The sequence below is a fragment of the Schistocerca nitens genome, chromosome 4, assembly GCF_023898315.1.
Source record: "Schistocerca nitens isolate TAMUIC-IGC-003100 chromosome 4, iqSchNite1.1, whole genome shotgun sequence".
Classification (NCBI taxonomy): Eukaryota; Metazoa; Arthropoda; class Insecta; order Orthoptera; family Acrididae; genus Schistocerca; species Schistocerca nitens.
This window is the reverse complement of record NC_064617.1, coordinates 689,256,069-689,271,726: the sequence shown is the minus strand read 5'-3', so window position 1 is coordinate 689,271,726 and position 15,658 is coordinate 689,256,069. Positions and strand designations below refer to the sequence as shown.

At 37.2% G+C, this 15,658-nt stretch overlaps 1 protein-coding gene and 1 non-coding gene across 3 annotated transcripts in view; both read right to left on the bottom strand.

Moving 5' to 3' along the window:
- The window catches only part of LOC126251900 (oocyte zinc finger protein XlCOF6-like), a 122,210-nt gene that overhangs the window by 57,690 nt on the left and 48,862 nt on the right, over window positions 1-15,658 (bottom strand). For both annotated transcript variants that reach the window (XM_049952623.1, XM_049952622.1), the window contains one exon: window positions 13,072-13,277. In XM_049952623.1, the coding sequence (XP_049808580.1) occupies window positions 13,072-13,277 (206 nt within the window). The remainder of the gene's footprint in view (window positions 1-13,071; window positions 13,278-15,658) is intronic.
- On the bottom strand, window positions 2,575-2,651 carry Trnak-cuu (transfer RNA lysine (anticodon CUU)). The gene has a single exon. It is a non-coding gene; the product is annotated as a tRNA-Lys (tRNA).

Sequence of the window (15,658 nt, the reverse complement as noted above, 5' to 3'; positions counted from 1 at the left end):
AGGCGAAACCCATAAACTATTGTCGGAAGATAGAATTACATCCTATCATCCCACAACAACCTTTAATGTTGGTGTCATGTGATGTCTGTGGGCCATGTCCCGTGACACGTGGACGGTTCAAATATGTATTGGCTTTCTATGATCTCTTTTCAAAATATGTGAAATTATATCCTTTGAAAAATCTCCACGTTCGACCCATGTTACGCAAATTTATCAACAACTATATAACTGAGCTTGGCAAACCTATAATGATCTTGACAGACAACGCTGCTTATTATACAAGCAAAGTATGGAGAGACACTATGAAAGAACAAGGAATCCAGCACATTTACATCTCAAGATTTTACCCTTGTGGAAATCCGGTTGAAAGAATCTTCCGAGAGTTGAACCGATTTTTACGGACGTACATACCCAAACAACATTATAAATGGATCAATTGGATTTATGAATTTGAGAAAGTGTATAATGACTTGCCACACTTATCGACAGGTTATTCACCTAACCAAATAGTATTTGGTGAAAGTATTGTGCCAGAATGGATGAAGAAATTACCTGCGATAGAACAAAAGATTACCAAGAAAGAAGATATGGTGAAGAAGGTCTACGAAAACCTGAAGCATCAAGCACAATTGAGAAAAACCCGTTTTGATAAAAATGTGAAGAAAGTAGTCACATATGATGTAGGGGAAGAAATTTTATTGAGAAATCACCCAAAAGCATCAACCAGGAAAAGACTGAATAAGAAATGGCAATATTTATATACAGGTCCATATAAAATAATGAAAATACCTCATGAAGGGAGCTACCTCCTGGCAGATTGTGATACTGATGTAATTAAAGGCTTGTTCCCTCACATAGACCTGAAGAAGTATTATCAATAAAGAGCAAAATATAGATTCAAGAAACACTGAATGATACCAAGACTACACTCAGTGGACTAAATAAAAGCACCAATGGATAAATACGTACTTATACCAACTTACAAAGAAAATTAAAGAATGTACCGACGATTTCCATGAGATACCTTTTTGGTATCAACAACAATGACAACGCTGAAATACGATTTATCCTCTCACCGAACAGCGAGGATGGATGATTTAAAAGTGGAATTAAGAGGGAAAAAAGGACCAAATCCTCTCTGGTTAAACAAGTGGCCTGATAAGGGTTTTGGCCTGGGATGCCAATCGTCGAACCCGGCTGTGATCCCTGCCTTGCACAGTCGGTTGAAGAACTGAGGGCTTCATCCAAGAAAAAAAAAGTGTGGTGTGAATATGAAGTGATTAGTGCGAAGTGTTTCTAAGACAACCTATAAACAAATGTGGAATTTAGTTAAGGGCATTTTGTCTAGGCCCATTAACTCAACTTAAATATTGTAGAATGTATGTACTGACTTGTTGAGTGAATCTGAGAGTGAGTGTATTCGCCGAAACAAATACCCTCTCCTGTCACAAAAAAAAAAAAAAAAAAAAAAAAAAAAAAAAAAAAAAAAAAGCCTGTTCTGTCTGGAACCCTCTTCAAGACATCACAGTCTGGGGGGCCGTGTAACATTACGAGTCAAGACAGCTATAACAGAACTTGAATAGTGTAAAGTTATCGTTAAAAACGCACGCCGCGCGATTTGTTACGATTTGGTCGGTCATAATAGTAGTAACATGCTTTCGAATACAATTAAAAAAAAATAACGGCGATACCTGTTTAGCGTTATTGGAAATAATATGTAATAAATTAATGAGTAAGGTAGCCGATCCTATAAGAAGAGGTAAAATTGGGCATATTAAGGTGTTTTGCTTTATATCGACTAAGCCGATGATACGGCGTCTTTTTTTTCCGTTTACTCTTAGAAGAAGAAAAAAAACAAGTAACGATGTGCTAATTGTGCGTTGTGGAAAATATAGGGGCGAATTTTAAATAGCTACAGTGTATAATCAGACTAAAAAATGGACATTCAGTTACGTAAAATAGCGGACAGTGAAGTGTGGTCATTAAATTGAGTACACCTACAGGGCGGTAAATTCCGGAATAAGTATATTCGCATCTCACGAGGGACGCGATATTGAGACCGTTTTTTTTTTATTATATCACGGAGAACGGGCTTCAATTTACAAAAAACGAGAAAAGCTGTATCATTATCATTGACTGTTGGTGTCAAGTAACCAAAACTGTTCATCAAAGGGTTTCGGTGAATGAGTGGTGAATGTGAAATGAAACTGTGAACAAAGTTATGTTAAATAAAGCAGAAGAGACAAGACAGTTTGGTAGTACCTGTTATTATTCCATAAACTGTAACATTTCTTCTCGTTGTACGAAGCCTTTATAGACGATCGTTATGACAATTTGCTTTGAAGGGATCTCGTTACGAGTTAAGTTTTGGGGACCTGGTCAACAGGGGATAGTTCGTAGATCTTAAGTGCTGCAGCTATTCTGGAATCAGGTGCTACCGTGACCGTTGTGTGTTGTCAGTGGCTTAAGGTCATCATATCTCATGCTCTAAGATCGACGCGCCTTTCCTCTTGGTATAACGGTGTCTCACGGTAACCACGACAACGCAGACGGCGAAGGAAGACACGGTAGAAGTGGCGCCCAACGTGGGGCTCGAACCCACGACCCTGAGATTAAGAGTCTCATGCTCTACCGACTGAGCGTTGTCTGTCAAGATCATTATAGGTTTGCCAAGCTCAGTTATATAGTTGTTGATAAATTTGCGTAACATGGGTCGAACGTGGAGATTTTTCAAAGGATATAATTTCACATATTTTGAAAAGAGATCATAGAAAGCCAATACATATTTGAACCGTCCACGTGTCACGGGACATGGCCCACAGACATCACATGACACCAACATTAAAGGTTGTTGTGGGATGATAGGATGTAATTCTATCTTCCGACAATAGTTTATGGGTTTCGCCTTCTGACATATTTTGCACTTCTTAATAATATTTGTAGCTATACGTCCCAAATTTGGATGATAGCAGTATTGTGCTATTTTGGCTATACATTTAGCGGCACCAAAATGACCCCAATTCAAGTGAGTGTACCATACTATTGATTCTAAATATTTATTTGGAACACAAACTTTCCAAACATCTTCTTCATCCTTCCTCCGATACAATATTCCGGATTTTAATTGATACTGTTCTTGAGAGTGACTAAGCGTTTTGCTTTCAACAGCATGCCTAATGGCTTTCCACAACTTATCATCTTCTTGCAGTTGTGGAAGACTTCGAGATAGCTGTGAAATCTGCCTCTCACAATATTGTCTTGATAAATTCATGACTTTAAAGTCAATAGTCCGTTCTTCACACTCGTCGTCATTCTTTCTTTTCGGTAGTCTTGAAAGAGCATCGGCTATGATGTTGTCTTTCCCTCTGATGTATTTGAGCGTAATATCATATTCTTGCAGTAGCAAGGCCCACCGGGTTAAACGTGAATGGAACATCCTTCCTGTTAAAATAAAAGATAAAGCTTTGTGGTCGCAGAATATAATGATCTTCTTTCCATATACAAAATAGCGAAACTTTCTAAGTGACCAGACCACGGCCAGTACTTCCAATTCAGTAGTACAATATGCACGTTCACAGCTAGAGAGTGTTCTGCTGGCAAACCCAATTATTTTGATGGTATTGATATCTTCTGGATTGTCCATCTGGAAAAGAGTGGCACCCAATCCTGTTTCAGAAGCATCCGCAGCAATATAAAAATCTTGATCAAGTCTCGGATGATGTAACAGTGGAGCATTAGTCAAAGCATTGCGGATGTTATCAAAAGCTTGCGTGCATTCGGAATTCCACTCCCACATGACATTTTTTCTTAACAGCCGTAACAAACAGTCTTGGCTTCCTAACTGATTGGGTAAAAATCGTCGAAAAAATGAAACTAAGCCGATAAATGACTTTAATTCCGTTCTATTCTTTGGATAAGCACATCTGTTAATCGCATCCATCTTTTTAGGATTTGGTTTTATCCCTTCAGGAGTGATTATATGTCCAAGAAATTTCAATTGGTTATGAGCAAACTTGGATTTTCTCAAATTTACAGTAACTCCGTATTCCAAAAATTTCGCAAAAACTCTTCTTAATAAGTCCAAATGTTCCTCCCAAGTTTCAGAAGCAATTAGCAAATCATCCACATATAAAGTAACTTCATTCAAAAGGTCTCTGCCCAGTACGGTATCTAAGGCCGATATGAAAACACCACCGCTTATTTTCAACCCAAATGGCATGACAGTAAACTGGTAACTTCGGCCCAGAAAAACGAATGCAGTATATTTTCTAGATTCTTTCGATATTCTAGTTTGCCAATATGAACTACGCATATCCAAAGAAGTTAAGAAGCGGGCACCATAAAACTTTTGTACTAACTCTTCTAGGTTCTCCGGTCGCGTTTGTACAGGTATAATGATCTTATTGATCTCTCTGGCATCCAACACCAATCTGATGTCACCATTGGGTTTAATTACCGCCACAAGAGGGTTACAATATTCAGAATCTGAGGGCTCAATAATACCCCATTCTAACATTTTATTGATTTCCTTTCTGACTACTTCTTTCTTTGCCCATGGGATAGAATAGGAAGTACGACAAAAGGGTTTATGTGCATACGTCTTTATATGGTATTCAAAGTCTTTTATTATACCCGGACGTTTACTAAAAATTGACTGATATGCTTCCAACAAGTAGTACAGTTCATCCCTTTGGATAACAGATAAATATTCTGATTCTAACACCTTTTCCTGCAATGATATTTTATCCATCATTTCTTCAGAACATTCAATAAGGCATATATCATACACATTTTCATCATCAATACTGACATATTTTGCCATTAGATTCATACACAACTGATTTGGAATTACTCGGCCCTTTCTCAGGGTGGTTGTCAAAACGTTACCATTGGAATTAAATATACATTCACCTTTCTCTAAATTAATGATTGCACCGGTCTCACATAAAAAATCCAAACCCCAGATACATGGTACTGTCATTTTAGGAACAACCAGGAATGTACTTTCTATTTGAGCCCCCTGTATTGTAACGTCAACACGTACCTGTTTCACAACTTTTTGCATTTTTGCGCTGAACGCGCCAGACACGGTACATCCTGTGATAGGAAAAGTGGGCATTTTTACCCCTCGGCTTATCTGTTTTAAACAGTCCAACGTCATGACACTAATAGTTGCTCCAGTATCAATTAATATATCAACATCAACATTATTTATACTTGTTGGAATTATTGCCTGTAAAATTTGTCCGCATTTATTAGAAACTTCAGGTTTTTCTTCAATTAACTCATTCCTTATATCCTGATCATTATTGTACCTTAATACTCTCACTTCAAATTGATGCCTGCCTTCCTTCTCCTTTCCAGTCATCCTAGGAAGGCATTTGGTGACTGGTATTAGTTTAATCTATCTCGTTGAGTCATCGGTGGGGGTTCATGAACTTCCACAATCCGTACAGTATGATCCGAGTTATGGTATTCACCCCGTCGCACATTGGAGGCTCCTTCGCCCATTGGTATAACTCCTTGTGCTGGATGAGGACTCGAGGCATTTGTTCCATCCTGCCGATGAACATTATGCTTCGAATTATCTTCCCAAGGTCGAATGCTATTGGGTTCATCACTTGGGTACCTGTTACTCTTATTAATATCACTACTATGCACATTCGCGTCACCATATCGAGGTTTACCTCTAGCACAGTAAGTATCTCTTCTATATTTATTATAATCATTGTTTTTATTGCAACCATAGGATGAAGATTGTCCACGCTCCTGTGATGCGGGTTTGACCTGGTTTTCGGTATTATTATTATCATAAGTTAAATTATTATTATTATAATTACTCGTATTACTATGAGTGTGAGTCGACATTTGATTACTACTCATTTGTCTTGCGTCTTCCATAATCATATCTATAGAGTCAATCACCGACAAGAATTGTTCTACATCGTGGTCAGGAACATTTATTAACTTTTCACGTATATTTATGGGCAACCTTCCCTTCAAAATTCTGATCACTTCCTTGTGAGAAATTGGATCACTCCAATAACGTGTCTTATTTATGTACTTTTCAAAATATTGCCTTAAAGTACTCCTTTTACTGTTAAAATACTCAGGTTGGTAAACCTCTTTTCTTAATTTCTCTTGTTTACTCGACGACCAGTATTTAGCCAAAAAAAGTTGTTCAAACTCAGCGCAAGTATGGCAACTTTCACTTACTTCGGCGGCCCATAATGCGGCTTCTCCGGTAATTTTGGATACTATAAATTGAAGTCGGTCGTGTTCTGACCAGCTACGCGGAAATATTCTTTTGAAATTATTGATAAAGATTTTCGGATGCAGGTTGTTCTTTTCAGTGGAGAATGTTGGGAATTGTCTACTTTTAAAAATGCTGTTCTCCACCTTTAAAGAAGACAAATATCCTCGCTGACCAAAATAATCATCATCTTTACCAACCGAATCATCAACTTCCCAATGCAAATTTTCACCACAATTGTACTTCGTATTATCACATGTTCGGTTGTTTTTCAACCTATTCTCCGAACGTTCGTCCTCTGTCAACAAATTTTGTGATGACTTTCGTTCTAACTCCGCCAATTTATGATTGGTTTCCTTTTGCCATTTAGGTAACTCATCAACTATTTTGTCTTTTATTTTCTGAAATTCGCTAGTGAAGAGCTTAATTAATTCATCATTTCTACTTAGGTACTCATTGATATTTTCATTTGGCTGGGATCCAATAGTAGTCTTAACCTTGTCTACAATTTCATTTCCTTTTATTTCTATCCATTCAGATAGATCTTCGTCAAGTCTTTTAGTTTGATCTACTAAATACTTGTCAATCCCCTTACGAGCATCAGACTCAAATTCGACTATTTGTTTCGAAAGCTCTTCTATCTGTGCGCTAGCATTGAAACAGCTGCTTTCACACTTAACCATCCTATTGGACAGGCCATCATAACTCTTCGAAACTACCTCATATTTCTTTTCTACGTCATGAAGTTTTCCCATTAAATTATTATATTGCCTTTCTAAGGTGTTAGAAAACTCTACATCTAGTTCTCCAAATTTCGCATTTAATTGAGTCTCCCAGTCCGTCTTTAATTCTTTCTTAGTATTTTCTAGTTTATAATCAAAGGTGTTCAGTTTGCTTTCCAAAGAATCCATTTTAACTTCTAATGAGCCAAATTTGGCCTCAAATTTTTCATTTAACTTCTGATTGTCCTCTTTTAATTGCTTATTATCTCTTTCTAGTGAACCAAATCTTCCATTCATTACACCCATTTGAGTATTTATTGATACCAGCATATCAAATATTTTTTGATTAATATTTCCATTTTGAGGTTCAACTTGCTGATCTACTTCCGAAACCTCAAGATCTGTATGTTCTCCCACGCTGCTTACCTTACTTATCATTGTATTTGAATCTCCTAACGGCTCTAAATCAATAACTGTATTATTATCTGTACATGTCTCCTGTCCCACATTGAGCTCATGGGATGCATCATCCCTATCCTCTTCACTTTCCTCTCTCTCTCTACTCATTACTCTACTCAACTGCACATTATCATGTATTCTTTTCGTTCGTTTTGAGCCAATAGCCTTGTTTCGATCTAGCAGTCACATGAAGATTTTAAGTATGCGAGGTATATCAACGACGAAACTACAACGACGACAACAATAAAAACGTCCAACTGCTGAGCAACAACTTTGAACTTGATTTCATGGCTACAGATAGTTCGGTACAATTATACCATGAGTGCTTACCTTTATTCTTTCCATTTTTTGTATGTCTTTAATGATTTACCAGTATTTTATTAATACAAGAAGATACAGTTGGATATATAGAATGCAGATGGTAACTACTGGATCAAGAATCCCTTTGAATGCTTTCTTGGCAAATGACTTTCTATTTGCACATTCTCCTCTATTTATTTATCTCTTCAGATCCAAGAAAAAGAGCACTATGGTTTTGAAAGCATCAACATTTATTTATCTTATGGTACCCATCATTCCAAACCTCTTTCACAGTTTATAATTCACAAAAGATCTCATTATTATTTTTATTATGAATATGACAATGAATAACTAAGGACAGCAATATAAAACAACAGCCAATCCTTTATAAAGTTAAATTTTTGTATGGTGGATAAAGAATTCTGAACAGGACTGAAATATAGTTTCTCTAAAATTACACACACTATCTGTAAATGTAACCAGGGTTATTTACAGGCTTTTTGTTTCTACCAATGGTGTCTTTCATTAATGCAATTTCTTTCAGATACACCTTTAGAAAGAGAAAAATAAGTGAAGCAGGTTAAAAATTACTTTCTTGACAAGATCATTATAAACGGTACAATAGTTCACTTGAAGAAGACTGTGTGAGAGAATGTCTTGGCTTCATTGATGAAATCATGTTGGAATTCACCTGAAGTAATTGAGGAACCTTACAGAAAACCTAAGTCTCAATGGTTGGACGGGGATTTGAACCTCACTTCTAAATATCAGTCCTCTGTCTTAACAGCTGAACAACTTCACTCATTTGACAAATTTTGTCATTTAAGCAAACATGCATCATAGTAGGGAAGATATTTAAGAGGAAGAAGACCAGGGACAGATTGCTACTCACCATACAGCAGAGATGTGTTTAATAGACTTTTTGTTGTGCCTGTCTGCGACTCAACATCTCCACTATATCATGAATAGCACCCTATCCTTTTCATAATATTGACTGTTATGTTCTTTTTCCACAGAATTTAATTTATGGATAAATGCAAGCCTCATCTGAGAGGTTTATGAAAGAAGTCACTCATGCCTCTTATTATAAATCCAGGTTCTCTGATTTAAGAAGACGCAAGTATACATAATCAGCAGAAATCTAACAAGAGCTAAACTTAAATTTTTATAGAAATGATTTCCAATGAACCATTCAACAAATTTATATGCATGCTGCAGGATCTAAGCTCTGCCTGTAAAAAATAAGAACTCTAGGAACATTTTTTTACATGCTTTATAGTGGCAATCACTTATTATGGCAGCCAGAAACCACAAGAAGATTTCTTAGAGTTACTATATCACCGCAGCACCAGTCAGAGAAAGTGAACTGTCAGTGACTTTGTTGTCTTCATTCTGTGTTCTTAATGCTAATTATTCATTTCAGTTATGGAGTTCAGAACTGAGTGATTATTTTGCATTCATAGCATTCATTGTGAGTGGTAGGAAGCAGTCACGTCATGTGCTGTACAAGCAAGCAAGAGGAACAGTGTTACGTATGTATCAGCACTCGAGAAGACAGTCTTTCATTGGATCTTAGCTGTCATACAGCATGTGTCTTGCCATTGCCAAATGTCAGAGGTAGATGGCAGAAGCTGGTGAGTTTGGCTTAAAGACTGTACAGAGAATTACGAATGAGATAATGCAAGCAATAAAACTGCAAAAAAGCGGGTGATCTAGATGGTTTAATGAAAAATATTTTGTGGTGGATTGTATTCAACATGTATGCTAAAGGTGAATATCCACCAGCAGAAACATTACTCTTGCTTATGAATAAAGCCAAAAATTTTGAAAGGAGCAAATGGACCACACTGAGGATAATTAAAGATATGGGTTTTGGGTACCAGAAAAGAGCGACAGGAAGAAACTGCTAACGAAGCATAGTGGTACTGCAGGTCTGGGGACTGTGTTTTTGAGAACAATGCACGAGATCGAACAAGATAACATATCTCAAATTCATTACATAGATGAAACATACATCAATTAAAAGCACAGAAAGGGAATGTGCTACACAATGAGTAATGGGTATGGTGAACTTAAAGTTGGTAAAAGTAATTGACTTACAGTGCTTCTCGTTGGGTCAGCAGAACATGGCTTTATTCTACAGAGTAAGTTGATTTTAATGTGTTAAAGGCTAAGAATTTTGAAGATTACCATTCTGAAATGACATACAGTATTCTTAAAAATGATTTAAACAACAATTGTTGCCAATTTCCCTGCACACTTCTAACACAATACCCCATAGTTCATAACAGAACAGAGCAGAATTGCTGGTACTTATCAGTAATCATAAGCCTGCAGACAGAACTTATGAGACAGATGAAATTGCAAAGCAGCATGGACACAATGTTGTTGGACCACTGTCATTATAGCATAACAGAACTGGTCTTAGCTCCGGCAAAATCATATATTGTGGACAAGAACAATATACTCACAACCGTACATGTTGAGAAGGTTCACACACACATGGCAGTAGACAATAAGTGACAGACAACATCTCAACATCTGCAGGGATAGCTTGCATAAGGCACATGGGAAAACTACAGGAGGAAGAGTACCATGAAAAAACTGTCAGGGATGCGACTATGAAATCCTTTATTAATAAATCTTTGCGAGTGAGATTTCTTACAATGAACTATGGAAATATTAATTACTGGTACTTATGATTTTGTTACCATAACTATATCTACAGCTGCATTATAAAAATAAGGATAAGGGATCATCTTGGGCTCATAAAATGTATTTTACTATATAAGACACATTAGGTCCCATGTAAATATATAAATATTGTAAGCAGTTCATACAAAAAAGCAGCAGATATTGTCAGCAGTTCGTACAAAAAAATCAGCTTTTAATATCACACTAAATCTTCTGTTTCTGATATCCTTAACTTACATATTTTTACAGTTTGAGAATGTCTTAAGTATATCTGATTAATGTAGCTGCCAAACACAAGAAATACAAAGAGTCATTTGATCAACAAAACAGATCATTCTAAGTGTAGTCTTCTGTGGCCGTTATCACTGTCAATAAAATTCTTCTGGGTGTGAGTGCATTTTCAGTGTGTAAAATTCTCCAACACTTCGGCCACTGTTGCAAATGGGCTTCCTCAGGGTGTTGTGCTTTTGCTGAATGAGATACGAAAAGATGTCTGTTTTCACCAATAACGTGGAATAAAGCAGACACCAATAAATGATGTATAACACCCCTCCTCCTCATCCTCAATACCCTACCATATTACAAAAACAGCATATTCCTCTAGAAAGCAAAAAGTAAGTTTTCTCATTATGCACTCAGCACAATACCCTCAGGAATGCCATTTGCAACAGTGGCCAAATCGTTGGAGAATTTTATGTATTAACAATATGGTCACATACCCAAAAGAATTTTACTGAAAAAACAGATCATTATTGTTCAAAGTACAAAATTTAAACACTGACAGTATTCAAAGAAAAAAGCTACACCAACAACATCATGATTAATATAAAAAATGACTCTAGAAATGCTTGTTGGATGCTGAAAAAATCTTGTAGCTGTTTTTGGAGACTTTTTTCTTTCCACATTCACAATATATTTTCGGCCCAGCCCATCGTCTGGTGACCTGTCAGTAGTTAAAATTTGGGATTCCAAACTCTTCCCCTAATACAAATGCAAGTATACACAAGTTCAAGATTCAAAAATGTAAAAGCTGTCAAAACAGGCACAAAAGGTACAAATCATATACAATTAAATAAGCTCAAGAGGCAGTTGTATATGCTGTACATCAAGAAATGTGTGTGGTACATAAGGTGCAACAACCTTTCACTTGTACAGACAGAAACCAAATGTACCAGCACCAGAGTGGTAGGTAGTACACGCCATGGCCGATAGTGGGCACCTTGGGCTAGCACGCCACATGGCAGAACCCTCAGTATCAAAACAAAATTTATTAAAAGTTGCATAGCAAGATTACTATCAATGACTAAGGTAAGGCTCAAAAACACAAACCATGTAAGATATGACAGGAACTACATGTGTGAAAATTACAGGATATTAAAAAATAAACTCAAAAATGTGGCAAATTTCACAGAACATTTGATGTTATAAATAGTTGCCGCAAAGAGCACATGATTTTCACTTCCAGTGGCAACTGAAGAAATTATCAATAAGGCGAAAATACCAATCTCTTGTTCCACAGATCTGCTCATTAAGTTATCAGTATACAAGCACCATCTGTGCACGAAAATTTAAAGATCTTCCAAAACATCCAAATAAACACTTTTATTCTCACACTGAAGAATCTGTACATTGTTTTTGATATCACGAAGCAGATGATTACACTCAAGTATGTGGATTCTTAATGCACGACCACAGCTAGAATAACCATGTTCCCTACATTGAGTTCTGAACTCCCTCCCAGACTGTCCGATGTAAAACTTGCAACAAGCTCCACACTTAATCTTATAGTCACCCCCCCCCCCCCCCCCCCCACAAATGCATCCTTATCATACTGGCAGTTCTGCTACAAGGTGCTGTGCCAGCCAAAGGTGCCCTCTATTGGCCATGGTGCGTGTTACCTACAGCTCTGGTGCTGGTAAATTTGGTTTCTGTTTGTGCAAGTGGTAGGTTATTGCACCTGATATACCATACGCTTTTCTTGTTGTGCGGCATTTACAACTGCCTCTTGAGCTGAAGTAGCTGCATATGGTATGTAGATTTATGTGTGTTTTGATATCTTCGATTTATTATTATTTTTGTGTGTTTTTGAACCTTGCATTTGTGTATACATGTATTTGTATTACGGGAAGAGTTTGTAATCTCAAATTTTAATTACTGACAAGTCACCAGATGATGGACTGGGCCCATAACATGTTGTGAACATGGAAATAAAAACTCTCCAAAACCAGCTACTAGATTTTTTTCAACAACTAACAACCCTTTTAAGTAATTTTTATCATATATGTCATGATGGTTGCCTACCTTTACCAGGACTTTCAGTCTGAAATAAACATCACTATTACTGACAATACTGTCGTGTGTGTGACTATCTATGCATTTGCATTACTGAGAATGCAGATCACTATGGAAGCTTGTGTATGCCAGTGTTCCTACTGCACTGAAAAACAGAAGTAAATCTCTCGGCATCACATACACATTCTCTCTCTCTCTCTCTCTCTCTCTCTCTCCCCCCCCCCCCCTCTCCTCTTCTCTCTTCCCCCCCCCCCCCCCCCTTACTGTGCAGAATCCACTACCCACCCACTTTCTTTACTACTCCACAATCATACTAACACTTATCCTCCTCAATTCTACTCAATTACAAACCTGTGTGCCTTGCTTTTATGTTGGTTGAGTTCACGTGGATAATCATACTTGTTTGGGCAGAGCTCACAGCGATATGGGCCACCAGAACAGCGTGCCAGATGGTACAATGTTCGAGCCAAACTTCTGAATTCTTCTCGGCAAAGGCCACAAAGAAATTTGCGAAGCTGTCTCAGGTGTTCAGCACTTGCTACTGCCTCTCGTCCTAGCTGCACTCATAAAAGAAAAAGAAAATGTAGAAATTAGTGACAGTGATCAGAGGAACAACAGCTTTCCCTTTACTTCAAAACACATTCTTGAAATTGGAAGAAATATAATTTTTCTGGGAGATCACAATATCTCTGCTAAAAATGAAGCATAATGTGACAAAGGAAAACATTCAGAACTAAATCACATGAAGGACAAAAAATAAAACAGGTGATACGAGACAGATGTTCTAATGTTCATTAGAGTCAATGGTAAAGACAATTTTAAATAAACGCAGAATAAACGATTCGAGTTAAATATCTGGTGTGTAAATTAGCAGTGGTCAAGCAGGGTCCTTGATCGGTCTGTGGGTATACAAGCCAGTATAGAACTTAAATCCAGTCTGTACGATCACACACTCATTCTCCGTATTACACACACTTAAGATAAATGGAGCAGTATACATATAAGCCAAGGATCATACAGGCAAAAACAGACAGTTCGTGCACAACAACAACGAACAGCAACTGAACACAAGTTACAGAAAAGCAAGGCATTGACAAGAAACTATTATAATGCAACAAAAAAGCAAATATAGAAAAATAGTCTCTTTTTGCTTTCAAGAAGCAACCAGCACTCTTGCAGGTATAGTTTACATTTTCATACAGGTAATGGACTTTTCAGCCATCAATCCAGTGTAAATTAGAGTAAGATAGTAACAGGAATAAAGTGGAGATCAGTGGAAACACCAAGGAAAGTTTACAGTAACTTATCACTACAAGTGAGGTAGGTACTAGAATGTATACCTACTGAATGCAATCACAGGAGTATTCAATGCAGCCACACAGACAGGAGAGTAAAAGTCACAAGAAAACTATTAGGATAATTAACTCTGATGTTGTGAATGATATTTCCTAACTTGGACAACAATGTTTGTACTAATGTGTTATTTGTCTGCCTTCTTGTAATGTAGCACGGTTATTCATCATTACATGAAACCACTAAATGTAGCAATCTATATAGTTGAATGTGAATCTGCTTTCCAATTTAACAGACAGAGCTGTCAAATTTAACAGAGACAGCTTTCAAATTTAACAGCCCTTACTCAAGTATCACCTCTAATAATTCAAGTATTAGAGCAGCAGAAGCAGCATTCACTGCTGACATTTTGATCTTGCTTATTGTTCTCCATTCCTCTTCCTGCAAATGCTTTCATACCCACACATAAATAGCTTCACTTTCTGATAAACTGATTACAGAAGGAAAGTTACTTCAGTTCAGCTCGGATATGTAGTAACAGTTCTTGACTCAAGTGATTAAAAATTGTAATAATACAAGCCTATACAGACAATTAATTTTATTATTTTTTTAGTGTCTGTGAAGTACAAGTTCTCATAGCTTTCTTCAACTACAAACTGTGACCCATATGTCGATGATAGGCTGCGATTTAAAGAATTAGCGAGCAGTATGCTACATCCCGTGTCCGCATTTATCAACGCAACAATTAGCTCTAAATATATTTGTGTGTGCGTATGTGGGAAAAGGGGGGGGGGGGGAGGGAGGAGGGAGGGAGTGAGAGATGTAACATGAAATAAAAGTGCCAGACCCATTGTTCAACGATCCAAACATATCAAGAAAGAATGCCATATAAGGAATTGGAAGTGAACTGACCAATTGTTGTGGCAAAGAGAGAAGTATATGGAACAAATCCAACTATTCAGTTTACAATTACATAAAAATGTTACATAAAGATACCTTATACACAATGACATACATCATCCATGTGGTGCCCATTCTCTCGTATTCAATTTTCAGCTATCTGCGAGAATTTACTCACAACTTGGGCTAACAGGCATTCAACAATCAAATCCATCTCTCCAACTCACACCTCCCAAACTCCGTTAAACTCTGGAGTTTATTAGTGCTGGTACGCTCTTTCAAATATCCCACACGAAAAAGTTAGAAGTAGACATGTCTTGTGATCCTGGAGGCCATGGCACGTCACTAAAATGAGGGATCAGATGCAGAGGGAAAATTAACACTCCTCATGTTTATCTGCTGTCTCTGCAATTCTGGTGGAAGGAATATGTTCAGCAGGTGTACCTAATGTCTGGAGTTCCCTGTCACTGTTTTGCCATCCTTCTCAACAAAAGAGAGACTGATTACACCAACAGCTGCTAGGGCAAACCATATGGTCACACATGGGGAGTGAAGAGATCTTTCATGAACTACATAACTGCTCATAAACACTTGCATTTGGGTCAGCTGCACAGATGACTTGCATACACAAATTGAAGTCTTCTTCTTGTTGGAAGTCCCAATCATTCATCTACTGGACTATCAGCATTTTTTACAGATGGAAATTTATATCCAAAAATAATATTTTTCTCACAGGCTCAAGGCA